General features: G+C 50.5%; 1 protein-coding gene and 2 long non-coding RNA genes across 8 annotated transcripts in view; 2 read left to right on the forward strand and 1 right to left on the reverse strand.

Moving 5' to 3' along the window:
- Window positions 1-645: 645 nt before the first annotated feature.
- AGFG2 (ArfGAP with FG repeats 2) lies at window positions 646-22,768 on the reverse strand. 4 transcript variants are annotated; one of them, XM_060122485.1, is made up of 13 exons: window positions 22,408-22,760; window positions 13,873-13,966; window positions 12,908-13,023; window positions 11,646-11,799; window positions 10,914-11,079; window positions 10,113-10,238; window positions 9,436-9,468; window positions 4,257-4,377; window positions 3,986-4,068; window positions 3,715-3,795; window positions 2,704-2,847; window positions 2,115-2,200; window positions 646-1,786 (listed from the first exon to the last, which is right to left on the reverse strand). In XM_060122485.1, the coding sequence occupies exons 1-13, from the start codon at window positions 22,626-22,628 to the stop codon at window positions 1,727-1,729; spliced, it is 1,485 nt and encodes a 494-aa protein (XP_059978468.1). In that variant the 5' UTR covers window positions 22,629-22,760; the 3' UTR covers window positions 646-1,726. The 4 variants fall into 4 exon arrangements, with proteins under 4 accessions (XP_059978468.1, XP_059978469.1, XP_059978471.1 ...); XM_060122486.1 differs by lacking the exon at window positions 9,436-9,468 and having other exon boundaries at window positions 1,647-1,786; window positions 22,408-22,762; XM_060122488.1 differs by lacking the exons at window positions 646-1,786; window positions 2,115-2,200 and having other exon boundaries at window positions 2,709-2,847; window positions 4,257-4,409; window positions 22,408-22,765.
- Window positions 1,961-13,243, forward strand: LOC132504822 (uncharacterized). 3 transcript variants are annotated; one of them, XR_009535117.1, is made up of 5 exons: window positions 1,961-2,374; window positions 3,926-4,118; window positions 9,842-10,024; window positions 10,886-10,992; window positions 11,487-13,243. It is a non-coding gene; the product is annotated as an uncharacterized LOC132504822 (long non-coding RNA). The 3 variants fall into 3 exon arrangements; XR_009535116.1 differs by having other exon boundaries at window positions 1,962-2,374; window positions 9,842-10,015; XR_009535115.1 differs by having other exon boundaries at window positions 9,842-10,992.
- LOC132504823 (uncharacterized) overlaps window positions 22,029-24,797 on the forward strand; it is a 43,397-nt gene continuing 40,628 nt past the window's right edge. Inside the window, exon 1 of the long non-coding RNA XR_009535118.1 lies at window positions 22,029-23,021. This is a non-coding gene — a long non-coding RNA (uncharacterized LOC132504823). The remainder of the gene's footprint in view (window positions 23,022-24,797) is intronic.

Consider the following 24,797-nt stretch of genomic DNA (forward strand, 5'->3'; position numbering starts at 1 on the left):
CCAGGAGATGGAAGGAGAGTAGAGGCTGGAGAACGGGAACCACAGACACAAGACAGGATGAGGACTGAGCCCTGGGAAGGTGGGGAGGCCACGCCTGGCTGTGCAAAGAACAGCAGCTGAAGGTATTTACAGGAAAAATCCTCAAAGTAAATCAGTGATAAGACTGTCCCGGCCTCTCCTTGCTGTCAGGTTAAAGGTCATTGGGTGGAAAGACTCAGAGAAATCCCAAGAAGGGAAGACTGAAGGGGCCAGAGTTCCCAGGCAGCCTTAGGAAAGGGAGAGGCGCGCACAGCAGGGCTGAGTTCGGGGCCTCTCCTCCCCCAGGTGAGGTGGCTAACCCAAGCCGGCTGTCTTGTTACCACACACACACAGCCTAGACACTGTTGACACAACATCCCCAGGTGGCAAGGGTCTGGGGAGGGGCGGAGGAGGCAGCTGACCTGGGACAGCTGGACTTTGACTAGGCCCTGCCCGACCCCCATGCCGGGTCCTCCTCTGCACCCTCTCCCCCGCTCCCTCCACTGCTAAAACTGGACTCCAGTTCAGACAGGGACTGGCTCTGTCCTTGGCGAACAGCAGCATGGGCACCGACCCAAGAAGTCACGTTGACTGACATGAGGCCCCTCAAGCTGGCCCAAAGCAAGACCACGAGAGCCGTTTTTTCCTTTCAAATGCAGTTCTTTTCCAACATTGCCTGCAACAGCTTCGGTGCAGAGATCTGGGGCCAGGGGGAGGAGCGGGGGAGGCACAAGGGAAGAAGAAAGGAAAAAACAAGCCAGCTGCACAAAGCCTTTCTCTGGAAAAGCCCAGGCTCGGGGTGGTCGAGAAGTGTGCCTCCTTCCCCACCATGCCCTGGAGCTCCGGCTTTGCGAGGCACAGATCCCATTCCCCGTGTGAAAGAGCTGTCTGGGAGAGGAAGAATGGCTGCATCTGGATACGTATGTGTATGCATATATATAGATATATATATATAATAGGCTATATTAGAAAATTCTCTATGTATAAATATAAAACACTGGTATCCAAACATGACACCACAGCTAACTAAAGTGCTTGACGGAAGTTGGGCATGTATAAGTATGTAGGTAAAACTATTCATCCTGAGGGAGCTGGGGAAGCGAAAACATGGAGAAAGGGGTGCTGTCCCAAGCCAGGGCCCCAAGGGCACTCTGGCTCCCCAGGACCTCCACGTCCCGTCTGATCGCCATCCCATGTCAACACCATGCACGCCTCATCCCCACCTCCGCCCTGCTTTCCCCACTGTGCTTCCTCCCACGAGGAGAACAGTGTTAGACAGCTGGGCAGTGGGGAGTTGTTCCCACAAGGAGCACAGCTCAGCCTGTGCCCCCAGCTTCCTCTGCCCACAGGGTTCGGAGTGAAGGGAGCACTGGGGGCAGGAGAGGAGGACTCTTGTCATCATAATTAGTAATTTGAAAAATAAAACACCAAGGCTCCTCTAGGCCAGGCTCTGCCAGCCCGCCTCCCGGGCCCCCTGCCTGGGTGGGGGCTGGAGGAGGAAGGAGGAAGCCTTGGGGTGGCTGACCCGGGAAGCTGCCCTTTTATCTGCAAGCCCCAAGCAAAGCATTAGCACCTCCACCATCCCCAGACCCCTACCCTGCGAAACAAGACCCATCTGGTCTCAGACCCGCAAAACTGCCACAGGCAAGTGGTCATCGGAGCTCCAGGGAGTAGAGGGGCCCCAGAGAGCAGCCCCCCGGACACAGTGCTACAAGAATGGGTTGGTGTTTGGAGGGTTGCAGGCAAACGGGCTTGATGAGGATCCAGTCTGGAAAGAAACAATCACCACAAATTGTTAGATTAGGGAGGAAAAGCTGGAGGCCACAGAAGAAATGCAGCTCAGGATTCTTTTCTCCCTCAAAATTACTGTGCTGAGGGAAGAGGGAAAATAAGGGAGCTAGGAGGCAAGCAGAGGGGCGGGGAGCGCAGAGGCTCTTTAACTAGCCCACTCATCCCTGGCTGGGCCAAGGCAGTTTCACGAGGAAGGGGCGTGGTTCCGCCCCACATTGCCCTCTTCTCCTGGAAGGATTCTGTCCCAACCCCCAGAGTGAAAGGCCACACCCACACCAGGCCCGGGCCCTGCACCAGCCACTCACCATGAAGGGGTTGGTGGAGATCCCAGCTGGCTGGCTCAGTGGCCTCTGCCCCAGCTTGGCAGATCCCTGGTCTCCGAAGGAAGAGCCTGGCAGGAAGAGCAAAAACTCAGCTGACGGGAACCCTGCCCCTCGGGGCTAGTGCTGCCTAGCTCGCCTGCCTCCCTGCAGGGCAGGCCCAGTTACATCCCAAGGTGGGCAGCCAGCGGGGGCCTCCCCAAAGCCAGGAAGAAATCTGTGGAACAGTCAGAGGACACAGGCAGGTCTGTTGCTTCCCTGGTCTCCCCCTGCTGGTCCAAAAGGGAACTAGCTCAGATGCCCTGGGGGTGGGAATGGGGTAAGAAAGGAGGGCGCGCGCGCGCGCGCGGACACACACGCACACGCGCGCACACACACACACACACACACACACACACACACACACACACACACACACACACACACACACACACACACACACACACACACACACACACACACACACACACACACACACACACACACACACACACACACACACACACACACACACACCAGAGTCCCTGGGGGTGGGAATGGGGTAAGAAAGGAGGGCGCGGTCTGAATCCCTTACCATTCTGCTGCTGAGTCACTGAGGTCGGTGGGGGGAAGAGCGGTGGGGGGAAGAGCGGTGGGGGGAAGGGGCTGGAAAAAGCCCCGGTGGGTGGCACCGTCTGGGGGAAGCCAGGCCCAGCACCGCTCATCCCAAAGCCTGGCCCTGTGGAGGGAGGGAGGGACATGAGGTAGGTGAGGTTCTGGAAGGTGGGCAGGAGAACAGTTCTTCCTAAGTCCCTCCAAGACACAAAAATGGGATATAGTTTTTCACCACCCAGAGGTGTGGAAGTACCCGAAATGAGCACGAAACCCTTCAGCGTCCAAGCATCGTGTCAACCCTGCCCTCTCCGGCCTGTGGCCTGTGGCTCGGACAGCAGGGTAGTTATGATCATGGGGTCAGCTTTCTGCCACCTCTTAAACTGCATAAATCAAAGCAAATTACCAGCCTTCTCTGCCTCAGTTCTCTCATCTCTAAAACGGGGACCATGCCTATCTCCTCGGACTGCTGTGAAAATCAAATAATGGATGTAAAGCCCTAAGTGTTGGGCCTGCCACGTGGGTCAGCTTGGTAGCGAATATTATTCTCTCTTCCTGGCCTGAAGGTTTTAGAGGAACAACAAAAAAACAACAAAAAACAAACAAAAAAACGAAGGGGGGCATGAGTGTGAGTTTGGGGAGAGAAAAGCAGAGGCAGGGGCTGGGGAGGGGCAGGAGACCACAGGACTCCAGCTGAGGAGGGCAGGGAACAGGGCCATGGTTTCAGGTGGGACACAGAAGGGAAGGAGGCTGGGCTCCCAGAGGGAAACTGAGGATTGGAGAAAAAAGAATCACCACCACTACCAGTCAGCCTTAACCCTTCGGAACTGGCTCAGGGAAGGGGCAGCCTGTCTTTTCTAACTCCGAAATTCTGATTTGGTGACTTAGGGGCCTCTAGTTTTTGCCCACTAGGTGGACTGGAAATTAAACCAGCCTGGCCTGGGCTGGTGACTATGGAGAGAGTCAGGGCCAGGGGACAGTCTGGGAGGCTTACCTGGGGCCAAGCCATTGGGCTGGAAAGGGTTGGTGGAAGGCAGCTGGGCGTGAGCAGCAGGTGTGGTGAAAGGGTTGAAGGCTGCTCAGGGTGGAATGGGGTAGAGGAGGGATGAAGAGCTGGTTATTTTTTTCTCATTTGGTTAATATCGTGATAACTGAGCATTCCTCTAAATCCTGGTGTGCATCTCTCCCCACTCCCCTCCCTCCAGGGTCCCCAATTTCCTCTTGGCCTTAGATCCCCTCCCTGGGTCTCTACACACAAGACTCACCTCCAAAGGAGAGCCCTGTGCTTCCGCCTCCACCAGTGGTGGCCGACTGGAGCGTGGGGACCTGGCTGGCCATCCCGAACATGCTGTGATATGGGGAGAAAAGTCGGCGTGCACATCATCTAGCACCAAGGAGGTGAGCTGGGCAAGGAACTAGGAGATGGCAAACTCTGTCCTGCCGGACGGGAGGAGCCGAGTGGCTGGTATAAGCAAGGCCAGGCTTTCCTGGCCGGCTCTCCTGCCCGATGGCAAGCTCCCCAACATCTGGACCTACCTGCTAGGGATGCCTCCAGCTGATGCCCCGGGTCCCAGGAGGCTGCCCGTATCTGCAAGGCTGTTGGGCTGACTGGCAGGCGCCAGAGGAGAGGCACCAAATGGAGTCCCCTGGCTGCTCCCTGGGCAGGCACAGGAAGTAAAACAGGGGGTGCTGGCATGAGACAGGACGGAAAGGGCAGGAGGAGAGATGGAGGCAGAGGTGCAGTGGAGGGGGAGGGGAGGGATGGCACAAACGGGGTCCTCTGAGGCAGCCCGTTCTTCCCCCGGATCGGATCACCCAGTTCAGGATCACCCAGTTTGTCTCCCACCGAGAATTCTAGGCGATGTGAGACTCAGCCCTTCTTAATCTCCCTAGCGCTCAAAACCGCCACCGCAGAGAGAGAAGCAGTTCTTCCTCCTCGTCCAGGTCACCGTCCCTCCTGCTCTAGTCTGGATTACACTTCCCATTTTTTTCCTTAAGAGATGGAAACGTCTGTCTTTTGCCTAAACCAGCATTTCCATTTATGAATAAATCATATGAAGGGGCAGGTAGAGGGGTGGGGAAGGAGCTGTGAAGGGCAGAAAGGCTCAGGGACACTTGGGTGACTCGGGGAACGCGGAGATGGCACTGGAGGTGCTGAGCATAAATCTCCGGCCTCGCCAGCACCCTTCTCACTCCCATCGAGCCGCCTGCTCCCCTCTCGGGAGCCCCCTGACGCCAGGACCTCAGATCAGGGCTGGGACGCACTGCCCACGGCGCAGGGCCGACAGCAGGGCTCTCCTGCCCTCCCTGGTCTTCATAGTCAACATGGAAGAGCCTCACAAGGGAATTTTACAGAACAGCCCTCGGGGCGGGTTAGGGTTAGGGTTAGGGTCCAATCAGCAACCTGGTCTCGAAGGAAGAGGCCTGAGGCCCTGTCATTTTAAGAAAGCCTCTTTATCTGAGTGTCTAAGTCTCATTTGTAGTGTGGGGTCCTGCCAACTACTCTGGGCTACAGTGAGGGTAAAATGAGGCTACAAATGGGGAAAAGCTTGATTTTTCTGAGTGCTGGAAGACTTTTTGTTACCGAAGGGAAACACACTTTACGTAGTGCCCGCCTCCTGACGGTGCTCCGGAAGGGTTTGCTGAATGAACAGCTGAACAGGCAGAGGGAGAAGAACTGGATTCCAGTTGTGGTTCTGCCACCTGCTACCGCTGTGACTTCAGCAAACCATCTCTCTCACTCTCCGGAGCCCACTTTTGTTCTTGCTCCCCAACCCCGCCCCCTGTAGGGTGGCTGTAAAGGCCCTCTGAGATAAAGTATTTTGAAATCTACAAAGCATAACACAAATGTGAGGTATTATCATACCTATGAGATACTACTTCCAGGGTCAGAGAAGCAAGACAAGGTCTCAAAGGAAACACAGGATGGCTGGCTCAGATGGTAAACACGAGCGGAAAGGGCCCGACCCACAGCCCTCAGCTCTGGCCTTTCCACGCTGCCTTGAACAAGAGGCCTTGCCCATGGCCTTGGCCTGCTAACTCCTACTCACCCTGCAGGCTTAACAGAACCATGTCTTCCATGGGCCTTCCTGACTCCAGTGTTTGATCCTGGTTTTCCTCTCCTAGCACCTTGTTCTTTTCCTTCCTAGCACTTGACATATTTATAGTGATGTATTTTTGTTTATTTCTGTATCAACTGGGTCCCCACTATACCAATTCCACTGCCAAGAATTCCCTTACAGATAAAACTTGCCAATGTGCCAAAGCAGGGTTATTAACTGCAGCGCTGTTTAACAGCAAAAGACTGGAACATCCTAAATATTCAACAACAGGGAACTGAGCAGATAAATTATGGTCTAGACATAAGTTGGACAGTGGTGCAGCTATACAAAAGAATGAGGAAGCTCTTAATGTACTACTAAAAAAAAATCTAGGGCTTCCCTGGTGGTGCAGTGGTTGAGAGTCTGCCTGCCGACGCAGGGGACGCGGGTTCGTGCCCCGGTCCGGGAAGATCCCACATGCCGCGGAGCGGCTGGGCCCGTGAGCCGTGGCCGCTGAGCCTGCGCGTCTGGAGCCTGTGCTCCGAAACGGGAGACGCCACAACAGTGAGAGGCCCGCGTACCGCTAAAAAAAAAAAAAAAAAAAAAAAATCTAACAGTACTGTTATTTTATTTATTTATTTTTTTGGCCGCACCATGCGGCTTGCAGGGTCTTAGTTTCCGAACCAGGGATCAAACCCATGCCCCCTGCAGTGGAAGCGTGGAGTCCTAACCACTGGACCGCCAGGGAAGTCCCTAATAGTACTGTTAAGTTAAAGAAAAATCAAGGTTCAGAACAGCTTGTATATTATGCCATAAAATGCTCAGTAAAAAAAAAAAAGAGAGAAAACAGGACAATAAAAGATGAGTAAGTGAAGGCTACTGACCCCTTTCCCCAGAGGCACAGCTGTGGAGAGGTGAGACGAGAGACCAGCGTGGGTCAGGCTGCAGAGATATTTTGTAGGATGGGAGCTTGAAGTGTATTTGTGGGAAAAAGGGGACATGCTGGTAGAGGTGGAGAAAGTGGAGGTGAAATTCAGATAGGAAAGCTGATGGGACCAAGCCCTGCAGAAAGTGGGAAAGGACGAGGGAGGTGACCTTCACAAGGGAAGATACTTCTCTTTCTCAGACATGAGAGGAAGAAGAGGGAAAGGAAAAGATAAAGACACAAGGCAAGGAAGGAAATGGCAGGGCCGGGGTGGTTCTCAAATCCGCGTTGCTCCCTGGTCCCCTCAAACCTCAGCCCTCGTTTCTTGTCAGTACAGTTTTGGGCTTTCTTCTGAGCACCTCAGAACTGTAATGTGGATCTTCCTTTTCTAAAGGGTGAGGCTGCTGTGTTTATCCAAACCCCTCTCTTAAGGGTATCTTCCTGGTGCCAGGCACAGAGCATACCTGATGGGGATGGGGGACCGGCTGTAACGTGGAAGGGCCGAGAAGCCAGCAGGGAAGCCGAGTGCCCAGGGCCTGCCTGCGAGGTTCCAGGGATGGGCCGCTTCTTGAGAGCCAGCACTCAGGGGACAGTGCTCTCCTCAGCCCCTCTCCCTCCCCAACCCCTGGGCTTTCCTGAGGGACAGTGCTAGGCTGTGGCCACTGCGAGCCCTGGTCTTCAGTCCTCTCGCACCCACAGGCTGTGAGGAAGGCTGGGAGGCCACCAGGGCGGTGGTGGATCTTTGGCTTCTCAGACCCCAGGCCTTTCCTTTGCCCGACGGACTCGAGGTACATGGACTTTCCCAGCGGACACAGCTCCCCGTCCTTACTGGGGTCCGACTCCTCAGTCTTGCTCTGGGCCCTTGGGTCAGGGTGCTCCCCTCAGTGAGGACCAGGCTCTCCGCCGAGGGCGGGGAGAGAGTGCTGTGTGCCTCCTGGCCGGCGCTAGAGGGCAGAGCGGCCCTGGCTCAGGCAGGCTGGGCTCCCTGCACCGAGGGCGCGTCCTCAGAAAGGAGGCCGAGGCTCCCAATACCTGTGCTCCTTTGCTTCCTATCCACTGCCAGAGCCTCACTCCACACAGCTGGATTAGTAGACTTGCCTTCTAACAGTTTCAGGGGAAACCGCACTTTTAGAAACCCCCCTTCTCCATACTCCCCCTCAGATATATAACAATACAACCAGCCTTGTCAGAAGAGACATCCACCTCTCACCCAAATCTTCCTACTTCCTCCCCAGTGGTTCCTCACATCACACTCACAGTAACCCCCTCGTGGTCATGGTGTGGCTGGGAATGAATGGGATCTGCCACTGATCACACATTTGATTTTGGCCAAGCTGAGCCAGTTTCCTCAGCTGCAAAACAGAGCTTTCTTTCCTCATGGAGATGATACGGGGATGCTCCCCAAGCACCGTCAGCGCTGGTGGGCTCTGGGTCCGGCCGTGGGCTGTCTGCTTCTTGAGATGAGCAGACACTGGACAGACGGTCCATCCCAGGTTCAGCCTGGGATGGCTCCAGGGCTGATGCCTCCCTTCTCTCCTTTAAAGCTTGGCAGTTTAAGCACTCCCTTTAAACTAATCAGTTGCGCTAGGAATGCATCTCTGAACCAACCAATTTATAACCACCTTGTAATAGGCTGTTTCCTTTCCAGATCCCATTCCTGGGAATAGTTCCCTCTTGCTAAATTGATTATTCCTGTACCAGTATACACGTTTGCCAACAGCATACAAAAGGGCCTATTTCCCCACACAATACTGGCCATTATTCATCTTTAAAAATTTTGTGAATATAATGTGCAAAATTACTATCTTATTCTAATTTGTGTTTCCCCTGATTAGTTAGGTTGAGGACATTTTCATGTTTTTTCTGGGTATTATCTGCTTCTATCCCTTGTCCATTATTCTAGTCTTTCTTATTAATAGGAGTTTAAAAAGGCACATTATGGTTATTAGCTTTTTGTCTGTTTTCCATGTTGTAAGTGTCTTCTCCTCATCTGCTTCATGCCTTTAAGGACATGAAACATTGTGTGGGGACATTTTTTAGGACATCTTTTACCATATAGAATGACATGTTATATAGAATAACATGTTATATAGAATAACATGTTATATAGAATAACATAACAATTTCTCCTTGTTAGAATTTATGGAGATTTTGTTTCCCAGTATATGGTCAAATTATAAAAGGGTTATATGTTTGAAAATAATGTATATTCTGTATTTTTGTTACAAAGTTCTACTTATACTTCTTAGGTCAAACTTGTTAAAGTGTTCCTCAAATGGTCAACTCTCTTCCCTCCTCGTCTATCTACTCCACCTATGAATCTTGTGAGAGAATCTATTATAGTCTCCATCTGTTGGTTTATCAGATTTTCTTTCCGTCTAATAGTTTTTGCTTTATGGATTTCAAGGCTACTCTGTCAGTTACTTTAAGTTCACAATGTGAGAACTCTGTTGTGAATTTTAAATTCTGTCAATATAAAATGTCTCTTCCTGTTCCATTCAGAAAATTAAAGACAAGAGCAACAGTGGGAGGTGGGGGCGCTGTGGACAGAGCAGAGAGTCAGGAAGTCTGCGCTGTGGGATGGGCTCTGCTGGGCTGTGGGCTGCATGACTAGGGAAACTGCTAACTGCCTCCTTTGTTAAAGGCTAAATTTGAGGGGTTCCTTCCAGACCTCAAAACTCTAGGGTCAGAGGACCTGAGACAGAGGCTTCTGCCTTGGGTCGGCTGTGGAGTGGGAGGAATAACTTACCGAAGCTGTGACTTCCAGTTAGCATCCGACTGGCTGGCAGTGAGGGTAGGGCAGGGAAAGGGCAGGTAGGTGGGGAGGAGAGAGAGAGTGTCAGTCACTGGCCGTCCCCAGACATCTGTCCTCACAGCGCTCCGGCTGCCCTCCTGTGTGCAGGGTGTCCAAAGGAAGGAGGCAGCCCGAAAGCTCTGAAGCCTGATTGATGTCTGGGAGCTTCAGGAGGGACCGAGTGCTTTAGGGGCCTTTAGACTCTCCTTCCATCCCACAGGAACAACACGACGCAGTGTTGGCAGGCTTCTGCTCTAAGAGGGATGCCTGAGGACTTCTGGAGACCACCTAGGACGCTGACCCAGACCTTGCCCTGGGGGCCCTCTCGGGGAAAGGTCATGTCCATTCTCATGTTTTCTAGGACTCGGGTCTCCATTACTTCCCAGTCAGCGACCTCCTAGTGCACAGCCTGCACAACTCCTGATGCAGTTTTAGCCATTTCCTTACATGAAGAAAGAGAACAGAGCCCCTTCTTCCTGACAAGAACCTCATCAGACTGCCCTCATCCTTTCCTGGAGCTTCTCCTCTTTGTGCGGTACTTTGGGTGGGTGCGGATGTGAATGCAGGGTGATGTATGGGTGTGGACAGTGGGTCACAGTTGCAAGCAAGGAAGCCAGAGGGGCAGAGCTTACCTGGGGGTGCTGGCTGCGCCTGGAACGGGGCTTGGCCAGCTGGAGGCATGCTTCCAAATGCAGAAGAGCCAGGGCTACTGCCAAAAGCATCGAAGTTGGCAAAGCCCCCATGGGAAGGCGTCTGGCCTATAGGTGGAGAGAATATAAAGGTTATGTTTATATATGATGTATATGTAATCCATATCACACGGACTAGTTCTGAAGGCCAAGGGCTGCTCAATGGGACATCTGCCTTCCTGCAGGGTCCTCTTCAGAGGGAGCTGGCAGGAGCCTGGGGCAGAGAGCCAGAACATGCAGGGGAAAGGGCACCTCAGAGGCCTCCAAGTTCACTCCCCACTTTTTATCCTTACTCCGTGAGGCATTAACATTTTTGTCAGGGCCTAGTTTAGGCGGAATCATGGAAAAAGATTTTGCCGCGGGGAAGGGCTTTAAAAAGGAAAAAGGGAAACTAGATAATCACTTTGTTCCACCCTCTACTGGCTACTACTGATCTTCTGGAAGAGGGCAGGGGAAATGGAACCTGTGACAATCCCCTTGCCCCATTTTAACAGAGAGAGAAACTAAGAAAAAGGCTCTTTCCAATGCTCTAAGAGGGAGGGCTGGGAGCCCCCAACTGCCATGCTTTCTGGTCAAACTCCCAAAACCAATCCCAGCTGTACTCATCTGACCCACACCCTCCCAGCCGTGATACTTCAGAATTACCATCACGTTCATTCCTGTGCAGAGAGCTAGGGCCGAGTGAATTCCTTGTGTGATGGGGACATATGTTGTAGGAAGGTTCTCTTCCCAAGTCCCACTTACCCCCAAAGGCTGGGAATGCAGCAAAAGCTGGTGCCACCTGGGGAGCAGCAAAGGGGTCTCCGCCGATGTCGGCCAGCAGGTCAGTACTGGCTTTCTTGACCGAGGAGGGGGGAGGTGGCTGAGAGCTCCGGGGCTGGGACGTCCGGGGCTGAGACTGACTGACAGACTTGGAGGAGAAGGCAGTACATATAGCACTCGGAATCCCAGCCATGACCCAGGCCCTTGCATGGCTCCCCGGGCTGCCCCCAGATAGGCGAGTGGAGAGAGAAGAGAGGCAGAAACTACCCTCAACCCAGAGGGTTCCCGGGCAGAAGGTGCCTGAGCCCTTCTCAGCCCTAATTCCTGTCCTCTCAGTGCAGCAGCTCCCAGAACCACATATTTTAGAGCACGTTAGTCAAGGCAACCCTGAGATACACAGGGATGTCGCCCAACAGCCCCTCCTCATCTTTCCCAGGCGCCTGAAGCAGTGTCCTGGCCCCTGTATTTCCTTGGAGGAGTGGTCACGTTTGAAGTTGATACTCTGACTTCCCTAAATACCACTTCCTGTTGGGGTCTTTCTTCCAAAACATACAGATCCAAGGTAAGAGATGCAAGACATGGGAACAGCAGGGCTGAGAACCTGCTCACACCTCTTGGACCGTCGTCTGCTAAGTTCAAGCGATTGGATTTAGGAAACTGATACCCCTGCCTCCCAAATCCCAAAATAAGTTGCAGGGCACATCTGAGAGTTACCTGGCTGGAAGTGGAGGCAGCAGCCGAGAGAGATGGCACAGGATCCCCCAGAAGTGTCCGCGGGGGCTTCCCTTCTGGAATGGAGCCCTGGACGGGGGTGGAGGTGCCACCTTTGGTGTAAGTGGGCCCTTTCACTTGGTCTGGGGGGACATACCTTGGAGAAAGAACAGTTAGGCTAAGAGGAGAGGGGTGAAACCTTGGACCTTGTCAGCTTAGGTGCTTGAGAAAACACAGGTTACAGCAGTCAAAGTCCTTTCTCACTTTCCCTACTGACTCTCTTTTTTGAACCAAAGGGAATTTAGCAACTTAGCAAAGTTCTGCCTAACTTGAGCTTCCCCTTTACTGTCAGGTGCTCATTTTTCTCCTGCAGGGATGTTCAGTTGGCTCTGGCTTGTGCCGGTCTTCCCCTCATCTCTCCCTCCTCTTTCTGACACATCAAACCATCTGGGTTTCAAGTAATAACACCTGCAATCATGCTGAGCAACAGGTGATCCTATTTTCCAACTTCCTACTCAAGGGCCCCCTTTTATTTCCTGGGAGTATCTTCAGGTTCCTCCTTCTCTGCCACCTCATCTTCTAAGTGCTCACGGTCTATCCTGCCAGCTGCTGCGCCTTCTGATCAAATCCCCTTCCACTCCAGTGGATGTGGTCTCTACTCCGGATGTATTTTCTTTATCCCAAGGACCGCCCCCCGAAGGGACTCCAAAATTCTGTTTTATCCACACCAGTCTTGCTCCCTGAATTCTCTTCTCCACCCCAGAGTTACCCCCAACCGTGCACAGCCCCCCACCCCCCAGAAATCGAACAATAGGAAGTGACACCTGGGGAGAGAAAAGGCAAGAGAGAACAGAGATGCTGTTTCCTCAGCAGGAAAACAGGGGACATAAGAATCACGGGTTAAAAGCATGAAGCTAGAGGACATGTGCTCCCAGCCACCTCTCTCCATAAATGAGATCAGCTGAGCTATAAAAATGAACCCAGACTCCCTAGTGGGGGCCCTAGCTCTCCCCTCCAACCAGTCTACTGTCTCCCCAAAAGAGGGGACATCAAATCTGCAAGGTTAGTGACCAAGAGCAAGTTGTTCTTTCCTGTACCTTTGTTATTTTGAAGTCAGAATTCGGCCCTAACTGAATCTGAAGGGAACAGACTCAACCCTCGTCTAGCCTTTGAGAGAAGCCCCAGTTCAGCTCTGGAAACTGGACTGTAAGATGAAGTGTGTCTTGGACACATGTCTCCAGAGCAATCTCTTTCCTCCTCCTTACCATCTCTTCTTCTCATATTTTTCCTGGAGAAACTCCTTCACCTTCTGAGGATCCCTGGAATCTGGTATTAAAGATGTGCGAGCATCGAAAAGACCCAGCCAAATCTTCCTGCAAACCTAAAGGAATGAAGTCAGGTGGCAAAGAAACTGAGGCAGAAAGCATGAAATGGGAGTCAAACCATTTCCAGCTCATTCATCAATAGACGTTTATCGAGCATGGACACAATGTGAGGATCTGGGTACACCTACAAAACAGACATGATCCCTGCCCTCGCAGAGTGGATCATCTAACGGGGAGGTCATGCCTTAGATAAATAAAAATACATTTATAATGACACACTGTGACACATCTTGTGAAAGAAAACAGAGGGCCATGAGAACTAAGAGGGACTAAATTTGGATGGAGGTGGGGTCAGGAGCAATTTTCATAACTGTGGCTTCCAGAACACCCCCTAGAGGCCCTTGTTTGCACCCTCCAAGTTAAGTCTGTCACCCATAAGCTAGGGATACTGCTGACACCAAGGCTGGCATCTTCCCACCAGCAGATTTAGCTGGAGAAGGGGTTTAACTCCCTTTCAAGTAAACGACATGGCTTAGACCCAGTTGCCGAGGCTCCAGTCAGCAGAGCTGGCTCCAGGAGCTCTTGCTCGGAGGGCCTGGCTCAGTCAACCCTGAACGCTCGTCACTGTGGAGCATTTCCCCCCTCGAGTGCCCAGGAGCCACCCCCGACAGAGATTTTGCTTCTTCCCCTGATTCTTCCAACAAGGGGCCTGGACAAACCCCAAATTTTATAACTAAGTCTGTAAATGTACACCTGGACATAAGTTAAGATACCTTACATACTAAAAAATAAGGGAAACTCGAACAAAAAAGAAAACTGTAGGGCTTTTCTATACTCTTGAGGCAAAGCTCCACCGACAGATAGGGCAACTGCAGCCTGGAACCCTTCCGTCTGGGGTGGCTCACCTCGTTTCCACGGGATTGCAGGAACACTACTTCAGCCTCAGTGAAAGTTGTCATGGAGATGGACTTGACACGATGAGGGGGGTTCAGGCCTCTCCTGTGGGAGACAAATAGAAAAAAAGAGAAGTAGAATGCCACCAGCACTGCAGGTCTGTTTATGGGAGGAGAGGGAGGGGGAAAGGATAAAACTACACGTACATGAAACTCTCTGACTGAAGCTACTTCCTAATTCAAGGAAAGAAGGGAGGCAAGAATGTTCTGGAGGCTTCTCATGAGAGACAGGGAACCCCAGTCATTCTGGAGAGAAAGGTAGAGCCTGCCCATCCAGGAGCCTCCTCTACCTCGGCTCAGACCACAGCAGCTGAGTGTTCAGGCTGAGGGGTATTTCTGGGAACTCTGGCATGGGCCCACTTCCCGTTTCCTGCTTCATCACTGTTTGAGACCTATAGCACATCCTCAGGGTCCCAGAGCCCATGGAGACACAAATCCCTCACGCATGAGGGAAAGCAAAAACGAAGGCCCGTGACTATCCCTGATAATACCAACACAGATAAGATTTGGAGACAAGAGTCCCTAGGCTGGCTGCTCCCCCTCTTGACTACACAGGAGGGCGGTGTGGTGGAGGGATGGAGCGCGCCCCCCTTTTTAGGGAGTGATCTCTGGGAAAAGAAGTATTCCAGACTTTCTTTCACTTCTAGATCTTTCAATGAAGCAGGAGGAAGTCAGGTTCAATCGTGAGTATGAGACGGGCATGAGTCAGGGACATACACCCTGTAGGGATGCTTTTGTGCTAGCTCTGTGTATTCTGGAAACTCCCTGGGAGTCCAGCTCTGCCCACAGATGCCCTGTGGAGATTACAGGTGAGAAGGCTTCCTCGCCCCCACTCAGCTGCCCTCCAGAGTGCTCCAACGGGAGCCTGGGGCCAAGCCAGGCAGGCTTTCAGAGGTTCCCCTTTCCTTACCTTCAGTTTTACTCTAGTCTGAACCTATGGCCCTCATCACATGAAAACACAACTGGCTGAACCAAAACAAATAAATTAGACCCTGGGGTCAGAGTGAAAGACCACGGGCACATGCAAGAAAGACAGTCTCAACTGATAAGCCCTCTTCTGGTTTTCACTCCCCTGGAAAAAATGGGCAAAGCAAGACGTGAAAATAAAAGTAACTCTAGAATACGGTCCTGGCTGACGCCCTCAGGAAAGCGAACAAAATTTACCAGATGGAAATCTTAGGGAAAGGTGGAGAAATCACACATGCAGGCTTACAGGTACACACGATGAATACAGGTGCCCAGGCGAGCCTGGCAGAACGGCAGTGCGTGGGTTAGCATAAGTGAAGGCAGCCTGGGCGGGGAGAATGGACAGAAGACAGACTACAAGGTAAACAGTGAAGGACAGCTGCTCTTTTGTACAAGTTACCGATTATGGGATTCTAACCAAGGACAGGAAGGACACTGGAGGCTACAACTGGGGGCGTTTTCAGCAATTCTGCTACTAGACTTGGATGGGTTTCAAAATACCCCTTTAAAAGATAAGCAATATCAAAGAGGACGGATGCCCTGAGGAAAGATGAGAGCCGGGAAAACCAAAAGCCAGGCTTTGTAACTCGGTGTCAAACCATAGCTCTTAAACCTGATTTGACCTGAAGACTCTTCTGATTGCATTTCAGAGACTCCAGTTTTCTCTCCTAAAGCCTCTCTTACCAGTGGCTTGGTTCTGTTTTGGTCCTGAAGTCCAGACATCCCGCAGTCCAGACTTCCCACTTTGATACTCTTTCCCTTGCCCTTTCTCACCTTAACCACTGTGCCCTTCCCCCTGGAAATGCCAGGCCTTTCCGAGGTCTAGCCAGAGCAGACCTCTCTGTTCCTATGATCCCAGGCTGCCCTATCACCTCCCACTGACAAATATTTACTTTGCTAAATAAAACACAAAGCATTGCGTTTGGCACTGTGGGGGATGCAAAAATTATAGGACCTAGTCCTCGATCACTTGCTTCCAAGAAGGAGCCAAAGAGCCCGGGGAGGGTACTTCGCAATGCAGCAGGCGCACAGTCAGATGGGGGAGGACGTGGCACCAGGATGCAGCAGTGAGGGAAGAGAAATGGTCATGGGAAAAGTAAAATGTATTATGTTTACACTAGAAAAACAGATTCTAAGCCTATCACAAAAAGGTCATTGACATTTCCTGACAGGACAACCAGGAACTGTTAGCAAAGTATAAACAGGGAGGTGTGCTTCCTTGGCAGGGGTGGGGGGTGGGGAACTTGACCCACTCATCAGTCTAGAGGGGATGCTTAGAGCAACAGAACTTCCTCTGGCTGAGCTTGGATTGGAGGGGTTTTGAGGTGGGGTGGAGAAAGGTTAAAGGAAAGGCAGAGAAAAGAAGTGATTTAGGTGCTTTGGGCCAAATGAATCTGGTGGAACAGGATGTTTCCATAGCACAGTACAAAAAGCACTGCTCTGACCTTGATGTCTGTAGACTGGATCATGTATAACCAGAGCCACGGTTTGGGGGCAGGGAGAGTCTACAAGGCAACACTGCAGCCCAGGAAGAGGGCCTCGTTACACGGCCTATGAGTCAGAGCGTTTGTCTCTGAATCACAGGGAGGCCACTGCTGGCCAAGAGAAGCAATTTAGAAATGAGAGCCCCTCTCCTCCCAGGAGCCGAAATCAAATGGTCTAGGAGTGTTGTGTGTTACCGGGTACAAACCAGGGTCATGCACTGGGCCAGATGGGAATCACTGGCCTGGAATTAAACAGACCCAACTCTCCAACTTGCAGCCAGTCTCCCCAACATAACTCTCAGGTTCTCCCCAAAACAAGAAGTGAGAGCTTGAAGGAGGCACTGCTCTTTGGTTATCACAGCAAATTTATTCTATTATTTCTAACCAGGAGGAGCTGGGGAAATAGAGATAAAGGTATTTGCCCAGAATAGGGCAAGTTTCTCTAGTTGAAGGCAAGTACATTACTAGGGCTCAAGCCTTCAGCCCAGTCATGATGTCTTCTTCTACTTCAGTTTCCTTTTCACAGGGCACCTAAATGGCACTTGAAGTACTCTGACTCACTCTCTGAAGCACTCTGAATCACTTGGCAAGTGAAGCGACTTGCAGAGATCCTAAAGTCTGCCCAATCCTCCCTCTCTTTGCCTCTCTCCCTTCCCTTTGCTTGTATTAAGCATACTACTATTTCTGCAAATACCACATCTTTTGTTTCTCTGTGGTCATCACCCTCAACCTGGCCCATGTTTTGTTTCTATCTTGCTTCATAGAAGCCTCAAACCTGCTCAGCTGCCCAGATAAGAAGGGTTCTGCCAGGTCGGCAGTGGAAAAAAACAGTTCTACCCAGCACCCAAGTTCCTTCATTTGCGCCAGATTTGGACTCGGGCATTCCTTACCTCTGAATATTTGTGTTCAAATTCATACACTCTAGATTGTGTTTCTTTGCCCCTGGGATTCCATTCCTCTGCCTCTGAGCAGGGTTCAGCTAAACCAGGTTAGCTCTTATCTTGGACCCAAACATTACCAAGAAGAGTTCCTCTTAGGAGGGCTCCCCATTACCCTGCTCCAGGGTCAATTTCACTAATTTTAAGGAACTCCTTCCTAACTGAAAGTCCCCTGCTTCGATCCATTTCCTGAAGTTCTTCCTCAGTGACAATAATAAACAGCTGCCCTCACGTAGAGACACGTGGAATCCTGATACTACCAGCTACCTTCCTCTTCAGGCTCAATCTCAATCCTTTCACATTTTGCCCCCTTTCTTCTCACCCCTTTGTTAATTTATTATTTTCTTAGGAGCTTTTCAAGTTGTCCAAAGGCCCTATACAATAAAATGCCTAAATCTGTAATTTTAGAGACTCTGTCCATCTCTGCCTGGCAGAAGTGAATATGAAAGGAGAGGTGCGGACTTCCCTGGTGGAGCAGTGGTTAAGAATCCGCCTGCCAATGCAGGGGACACAGGTTTGATCCCTGGTCCGGGAAGATCCCACATGCCGTGGAGCAACTAAGCCCATGCGCCACAACTACTGAGCCTGTGCTCTAGAGCCCGCGAGCCACAACTACTGAGCCCTTGTGCCTCAACTACTGAAGCCCGTGCGCCTAGAGCCCGTGCTCCATAACAAGAAGCTCACATACCGCAACGAAGAGTAGCCCCCTCTCGCCGCAACTACAGAAAGCCCGCACGCAGCAACAAAGATCCAACGCAGCCAAAAATAAAATAAAATAATTTTTTTTAAAAAAGAAAGGTGAGGTGCGAGGGGATGGAGGGACAGGACTAAAATAAGGGCAAGGCATACGTCTACCTCTCCAGCCCAGACAGATGGAAAAGTACTGAATTATTGAACAACATACTATACTTTTCCTTCCATGGAGATAAAAGTGTTTCGGTTAGGAACAGCTATTAGCGAGCCAGACAGGGAAACTAAGGCACCAGGAGGGTAGCAACTTGTCACAAATAAAGAGCTGTCAAGCACATCTCTTGACATCCAGTCCAGGTCTCCGTCCACCTCAATCCTGACTTAATCCCACTGTCAGAATAAAGTTGTAAAGAAGTAGAAGAGACAAATAGCCACTACTGAGACCTGAAAGATGATGGGTTAAAGGATAGACTCAGACAGACAGGTCAGGGAAGCATGTCACATACTTGGCTGAAAAACTGGGTGTCAAAGATAGTGCCTAGCCCAGATGCCAATGAGATCTCAGGCCTCTCCATCTATTTCCTTTTTAAAGAAAAGTTGAGGCATTTTTCTTTTCTTTTCATTTCTCCACTGAGGCATCCAAGCAAACCAGAACAAGAAGGAACACTGAGGCACTGCTTTGGAAAGAAGTCCTTTTCAGTGGCAATTTTTACCCCCCCTAGCTTCAAATGGCAGATTCGTCTTCTAGTTGAAGAGTTAGAAGTATAACTGAACAGACAAGCGCATGAATAGATTAGGGAGAGTAAAAGGATCTCTATCCAGGTTAAGGAAATTAGGTATTGGAAGAAAACCAAATGAATAAAACTAGGTCAAATTTGGGACCTACCACTGTGGCAGCATGTATGTAAATTTAGAAACGGCAGAAATTAGCAGCCTCTCTCTCAGGCCCTCACACCAACACTGTGGGTTTCTGCTTGAGCTGAGAAAAAATTTCTCATTGAAAAAGACAGAAAGAATGAGCTCGCATATGCAGAGCTGAAGGCACAGCCATACCCACCCCCACTATTAAAATCTCAATTTTTCTTCAGATCTTGGGAAATTCAACTTTGGCTGGAACAGTCAACTTTGTTATTATCAGTCAATCCAGCCCGAAGGGAACCCTGACAATTCTGCTCACTGCCCCAGAACACTCCAGCCCCCTAAGTGGTCGACATATTTGTAACACACTCAACAGAAAACTGGCTTTCAAAAGAAAGCCAAGCCTCTGTCTCCTTTCTCTGGCTATGGTGTGAAGTATGATACTTCAATTTCCTCCCCTTCAGTATCCTCTTTATTTTAAGCAAGAGTATTTCTTCTCTTTTCATCATCATAGCTGAATATGAGCTCTCATCACTCTCTAGCCCATGCTGAACTTTAGTTTACTTCGTAGCACTTATCACTACCTGAAATTATATATTTCATGATTTATTTAGAGTCCAAGGCCTCCCCTAGGATGCAAGCTACATGAAGATAGGACTTTGTCAGTTTTGTTCATTACCACAACTCCAGTGCCTAAAACAGTGTCTGGGGCTCAAAGACACTTGACAAACATTTGTTGACTGATAGACTGATGCAAGATATTGGCCTACTACTACGATTTTCACTAGCACCACAAAATCCAAATCTGTGGGCAAGCAACCATGTGGATTTAAGACGTTGACTGGTGTATGGGTCACCGTGGAGCCACGCCTCTCCATTGCCTGCTGGGCTGTGTGCCCCCTCCTCACTCTACAGCCAGCAGTAAGCACACCCCACCTCACATTCTGCCTATGGCCCACCTGCCAGCTCCCAGCCCTTGCCAAGGTACATCAAAGGGCACTGGTACTACTTTGTGAAGACCCCTTTTAAAGCTTTACATGCTTTGCCCTAGTCCATGCTATTACGACTCCAATTAGCAAAGGAGAAGTACCAAACCACCAGAACCCCGGCAGATGGTCACAGCCAGGGCAACTAAAGCTTTCTTGTAGAGTTTCTTCTGAAATTTGTCTCTTTATAATCTCAACATGCCTTCAGTTCAGCTTCACTTATTGGTCCAGCTTCTTGACCCTTCACTCTACCCTCACTTCCTGCTAACAAACAGTTGGCCTAGCTTCTGATTTCCCAACCACCAAAATGCGTTCCCTGAAGTTTACCACCTTGAGAATCACTCGGAGTGATTCTCATAATGCTTTACCAAAATACTAAGCAAAAATGTCCTTTCGAGAATCTTTTGAAACTAAAAGAAAAGGGGGAGGCTGGTAGACTCCCACCACTTGGTCCTATAGGAACTTAGCGTCCTAAGGAGCTAAGCCCCTAGTTGGAAGTTACGTGCGCCACAGACAGAGACAGGCCTCTTGAGGTACTTCTCTATTAAGCAACCTTAGGCCATCGTCAGCCCCACCCACTGTCTGTCCAGATCACAGGTGTTTGACTTTTCACCAGTGAGCTCAACAATAGTGACCACAGTAGGAAGTGGTAAAGCTCTGCAAATTGTGCACTGATGTTTAAGGAGTTAACTTGTCCAGCAAAAGAAACCGGGTTTTTAATGTGAGCCAGATCCCTTGGCCCTCCTTCTGTCCTGATTGAGGGACATTCATTATAGAAGGGAAGTGTTGTCTATGGGATACTTTAAACCAAGATCTATAAAATAATGATAATGATGTCAGCACTTTCCATTTATTCAGCGTTTTAGCTTTCACGCCTTCGCAGCTGACTAGGGGAATGAGTTAACACTGCTTCCTGATATTTTCTTCCTGGGACCTAGACTCTGATATGCCATCAGTGTTATCCCCCTGCTTCCTTTGACTTCTCTCCAGACTCTGTAATCAGATTTGCTTTCTCATAACAGGATCTTCAGGAATCTGCTCTCTTTGTACTCTGCACTATAAATATTCCTAAACTTTGCTCCTATTCTCCTCAAAGTACTTGTCCCAGTCTCGAGTCTCTATCCTTTGACTTCCTTTGAGCCTCTATCTCAACTTTTGACACGTTACTGTTTGTGTTCTAAACCACTATCCCAAGAGCCACAATGCTTTTACTTAGACGAAAGTCAAGTCTATCCTCACAACACACAAGTAAGGTTGATTAAAACATAGAAGTTTGGCTAAGGAAGTAAGAATCGAATAGAGAAATAATCCTAAACTGCATGAGGAGACCTGGACCCTCATTTCTGCTCTGCCATGATCATAACTAATATGGAACAACAAATGCTGAAAACAGCAACCCCCATCTGGCATTGGATAAGTTACTAAACCTCTCTTTGCTTCTGTTCTCCCATCTGTCACGCAAGAACAATATCACTCCCTCCTCAGCTCCTAAAGATGTAAGAACAAGGAAAGCGCTCCTAGTTAAAAATGAAACCAACCAAACTAATGTATTAATACTAAAAAAGTCAAAATAAAGCCCCTGATAAGCTTATAAAGATAGACATGCAGGCTTGGTATCAAGTGTTAGTCATGCATCTAACCAGATAACTCCCTTAGGGGGAAAAAAGAACCTTACTATATAACCAGAAATCTGGGCTAGAAATCTGTGGCTCTAAATTAGCTCAGGCATGACCAAATTCAGTGCCAGTGCCAAGGTAGCACTGCAGATTATTCAACAACCCCCCCCCCCAAATCTAGAAAGAGTCGCCAGATGTTACTACCAGGAGCAAGCCATGGTAACAAGGAGCTTAAAGGTGTAAATTATTACACTTAAGGATGGCTCATCCAGACCCCCAAACCTCTGGAAAAGTTAAGTTCTCTAACAGGGCAACCCATCAGCATTCATCTCTTAGAATTGTAAGAAATCTCCCTCTGGGTAGCATTCTAAAGCCCTGCAAGATTAGGATCTGTTCCTGAACACTGGAACGTGGCTCTTTACCTGCCATTACCGTTGTGCTGTCAACCTGGGTTAACTTACCTATTTTAAATTGGTTTCTCCGTCTCACAATCCAGGATGGGCACAAGCCAGAAGGAAGAAAGGTACCCCTTCATGTTGAGTCTAGCTTGCTCTACCTCTTTCCTGTTTGCCCTCCACCTACATGAAGTTCCCTTTCAAGGTGTCTATCATTCTCTGGCCCCTTAAATCTCTAACCCCCACCCGACCCCAGTTTCCTTCAATTCTCCCCACTTTCGGATCGCCTCGCCTCCTTTAGGGAGTTTCTCCAGTTCTCACGCTGTCTTCCCTTTCCCCTGCATCGCGACTCCAATCGTTTTTTGTCGCCCCTGACCCTTCGCCTTCCCCGTGACACCCCTGCAGCAGACGACCCTCTCGGCACATCCTGCGCGTCCCAGGCCTCCCCACCGCCCCCGACCTCGGCTCTGTCCCTTCGCCCCGGGTCCCCGCTGTCCTCAACGCCAACTCTCCGCCGCTCCTTCCCGGTCCTCCCCCCGCGCCGGTCCACTCACAGGAGGCCGGAGCAGGTGGTGCAGACGAAGCTGCCCACGGTGATATCCACGTAGGTGACCCCGCGCTGGGCGCACTCGAAGCAGTGGCGGTTCCCGGCCTGGCTGCAGCCTCCCAGCTCCCGCACCCGGCGACACCACACCTCCGAGGCCGCCTCCGCCTCCGCCTTTCCCCCGCCGACCCCGCCACCCGGCCCTGGGCCCTTCTTCGCTGCCATCACCATGGCTGCTCAACCCCTCGGACCTCCTCCCTGCAAGTCAGGAATCGCCCCTTCAACCACTGCCGCCTTCCCGCCTCCTCAACCGCCCCCGCACGCCCGGCTCCCCCGACAGAAGCTAGGGAGCCGGCGGCAGCCGCGCGAGACTCCTCAACCCCCTGCTTCTCCTGTCCTGCACGCTGATTGGCTAGCCTCCTCCACCTCCTCACTCTGATTGGCCCGGCATTGGACGGCCTCGAGTTGCGGGAGCTGCCAACGCCACGCCCCACTGCCTTCAGACCTCAGGCCTCTCGGATTGGGCTGCTGAGACCCTGGCTGCGAGAACTGTGCGTGCTCTCTCCTTGTTCCCGCCCCCTCTCGCCACTGCCTCCAGGGCTGACCGCCTCCCACACTCGATTGGTGAGTCTTCGGAACTCGGCTCCGACGATAACTCTGATTGGCTGTCGAGGCTGCAAAGATTGCTGACGAGAAAGAGTGGGTGTCCTGCGCGTGCGCAGCTATGGTCCTCCTGAGGGATGATAATTCCCGCTAAATTTCAAAGGACTAGTTTCAGCTAGACTGTGCCGAGAGGAACGCAAAGCCGAAGGGAAGTGGCCAATGAGGGGCCAAAGAGAGGGAGAAAAGACGGGAGCTGTCAGAGTAAGGAAGGGAGAAGGAGAGGGAGTGCTTTATAAACGCTATATATGTATATATTTTTTACTCCTACCCTATGCTGTAGGAAATCTCATTTTACAGAGAGTCTTAGGTATACAACTTAGGTAGGTCACACGACTGATTCGTGGCCCAGCCAGTGTTCTGTTCTGGGACGTCTGACTTTAGAAGCCCTGCTTTTAACCACCACCCTATCCGTGGAACAGTATTTGAGCATTCATTTGACAAACACTTATTGAGTAGTTTACTAGGTTTCAGGAACTGTTGTAGACACTTGGAATACAGCAGTGAACCAACCAATCAAAATTCCTATCCTCATGGACTTTACATTCCAGTAGGAGAGGCAGACAATAAACAAAGAATCATCAGCTCTGGTAAGTTCTATGCAGAGAACCAGAGTAAGGTATTGTAAAAGAGAGTGACTTGGGTATTTCAGATTGGTCAGGGGACCGTCTCTGAAGCAGTGATATTTAAAGCTAAGACCTAAGCATGAGGAAGCTTGGTGTGTGGAAGCAGCAAAGAACAAAGCAGGTTGGAGTGTGGGGGGGATGAGGGGGATTATACTGGAGTGGGACCTGATCATGTAGAACCTTCCAGACTTTAGTAAGGAACTTGGGATTTTCTTCTAAGTGTGATGGGAAGCTGTATTAGAATTAAGTCCCACTATGACAGAATACCTCACATAATCAGGGCTTAAACAAGATGAAGTTTATTTCTCTCTCATGTAAAAGTCTAGGTAGGTGTTCCAGGGCTGGTGGGTTGCTCCACTGTGTCAGGGACCCACACTCCCTCTATCTTGTTGCTCCACAGTGCATGACCTCCCCTCCCAAGTTCACCTCATGGTCTATTCCAGCTTTGGCCATCATGTCTGTTACAGCAGCAGGAAGAACCTGCTCTTTTTAAGGACATACACACAACCTCGTTGGCTCACCCTGGTCAGAATTCAGTCACATGACCACACCTAAGTGCAAGGAGGGACTCTGGAAAATGTTTTCTTTATTTTGGGCTTCTATGTGCTCACCTAAACTTCAGAGGTTCTATTACCGAGGTGGAAGGGGAGAAAGGATATTAGGATAAAACCACAGCCTCTGCCACAGAAACCATTGGAAGGATTGTAGCAGGAGCAAGAGATGATCTGATGTTCAGTTTCAAAAAGAATCATTCTGTCTGCTATAGCGGAAATGGTTACAGTGGGGATGATTGAAACTAGGGCAATTAAGAAGTGAGTTCAGCAGTCGGGGTGAAAGGTGATGGTGGCAGAGACTAGGGTTGTAGGAGTAGGTTGGAGAGTAATGGATTGATTCAGGGAATGTTTTGGAGGTAAAATCCATGGGGTTTGTCAATGGATTACATGTGGGAGGTGAGGGAAAGAGGAATCAATGGCAACCTCTCTAGAGAAGCACTGTCCAATAGATCTCTCTGTGATGATGGAAATGTTCTGTATCTGACTGTCCAGTATGGTAGCTACTAGCTACGTGTGGCCATTGAGCACTTGAAATGTGGCTAATAAAGCTGAGAACCTGA

The sequence above is a fragment of the Lagenorhynchus albirostris genome, chromosome 15, assembly GCF_949774975.1.
Source record: "Lagenorhynchus albirostris chromosome 15, mLagAlb1.1, whole genome shotgun sequence".
NCBI lineage: Eukaryota > Metazoa > Chordata > Mammalia > Artiodactyla > Delphinidae > Lagenorhynchus > Lagenorhynchus albirostris.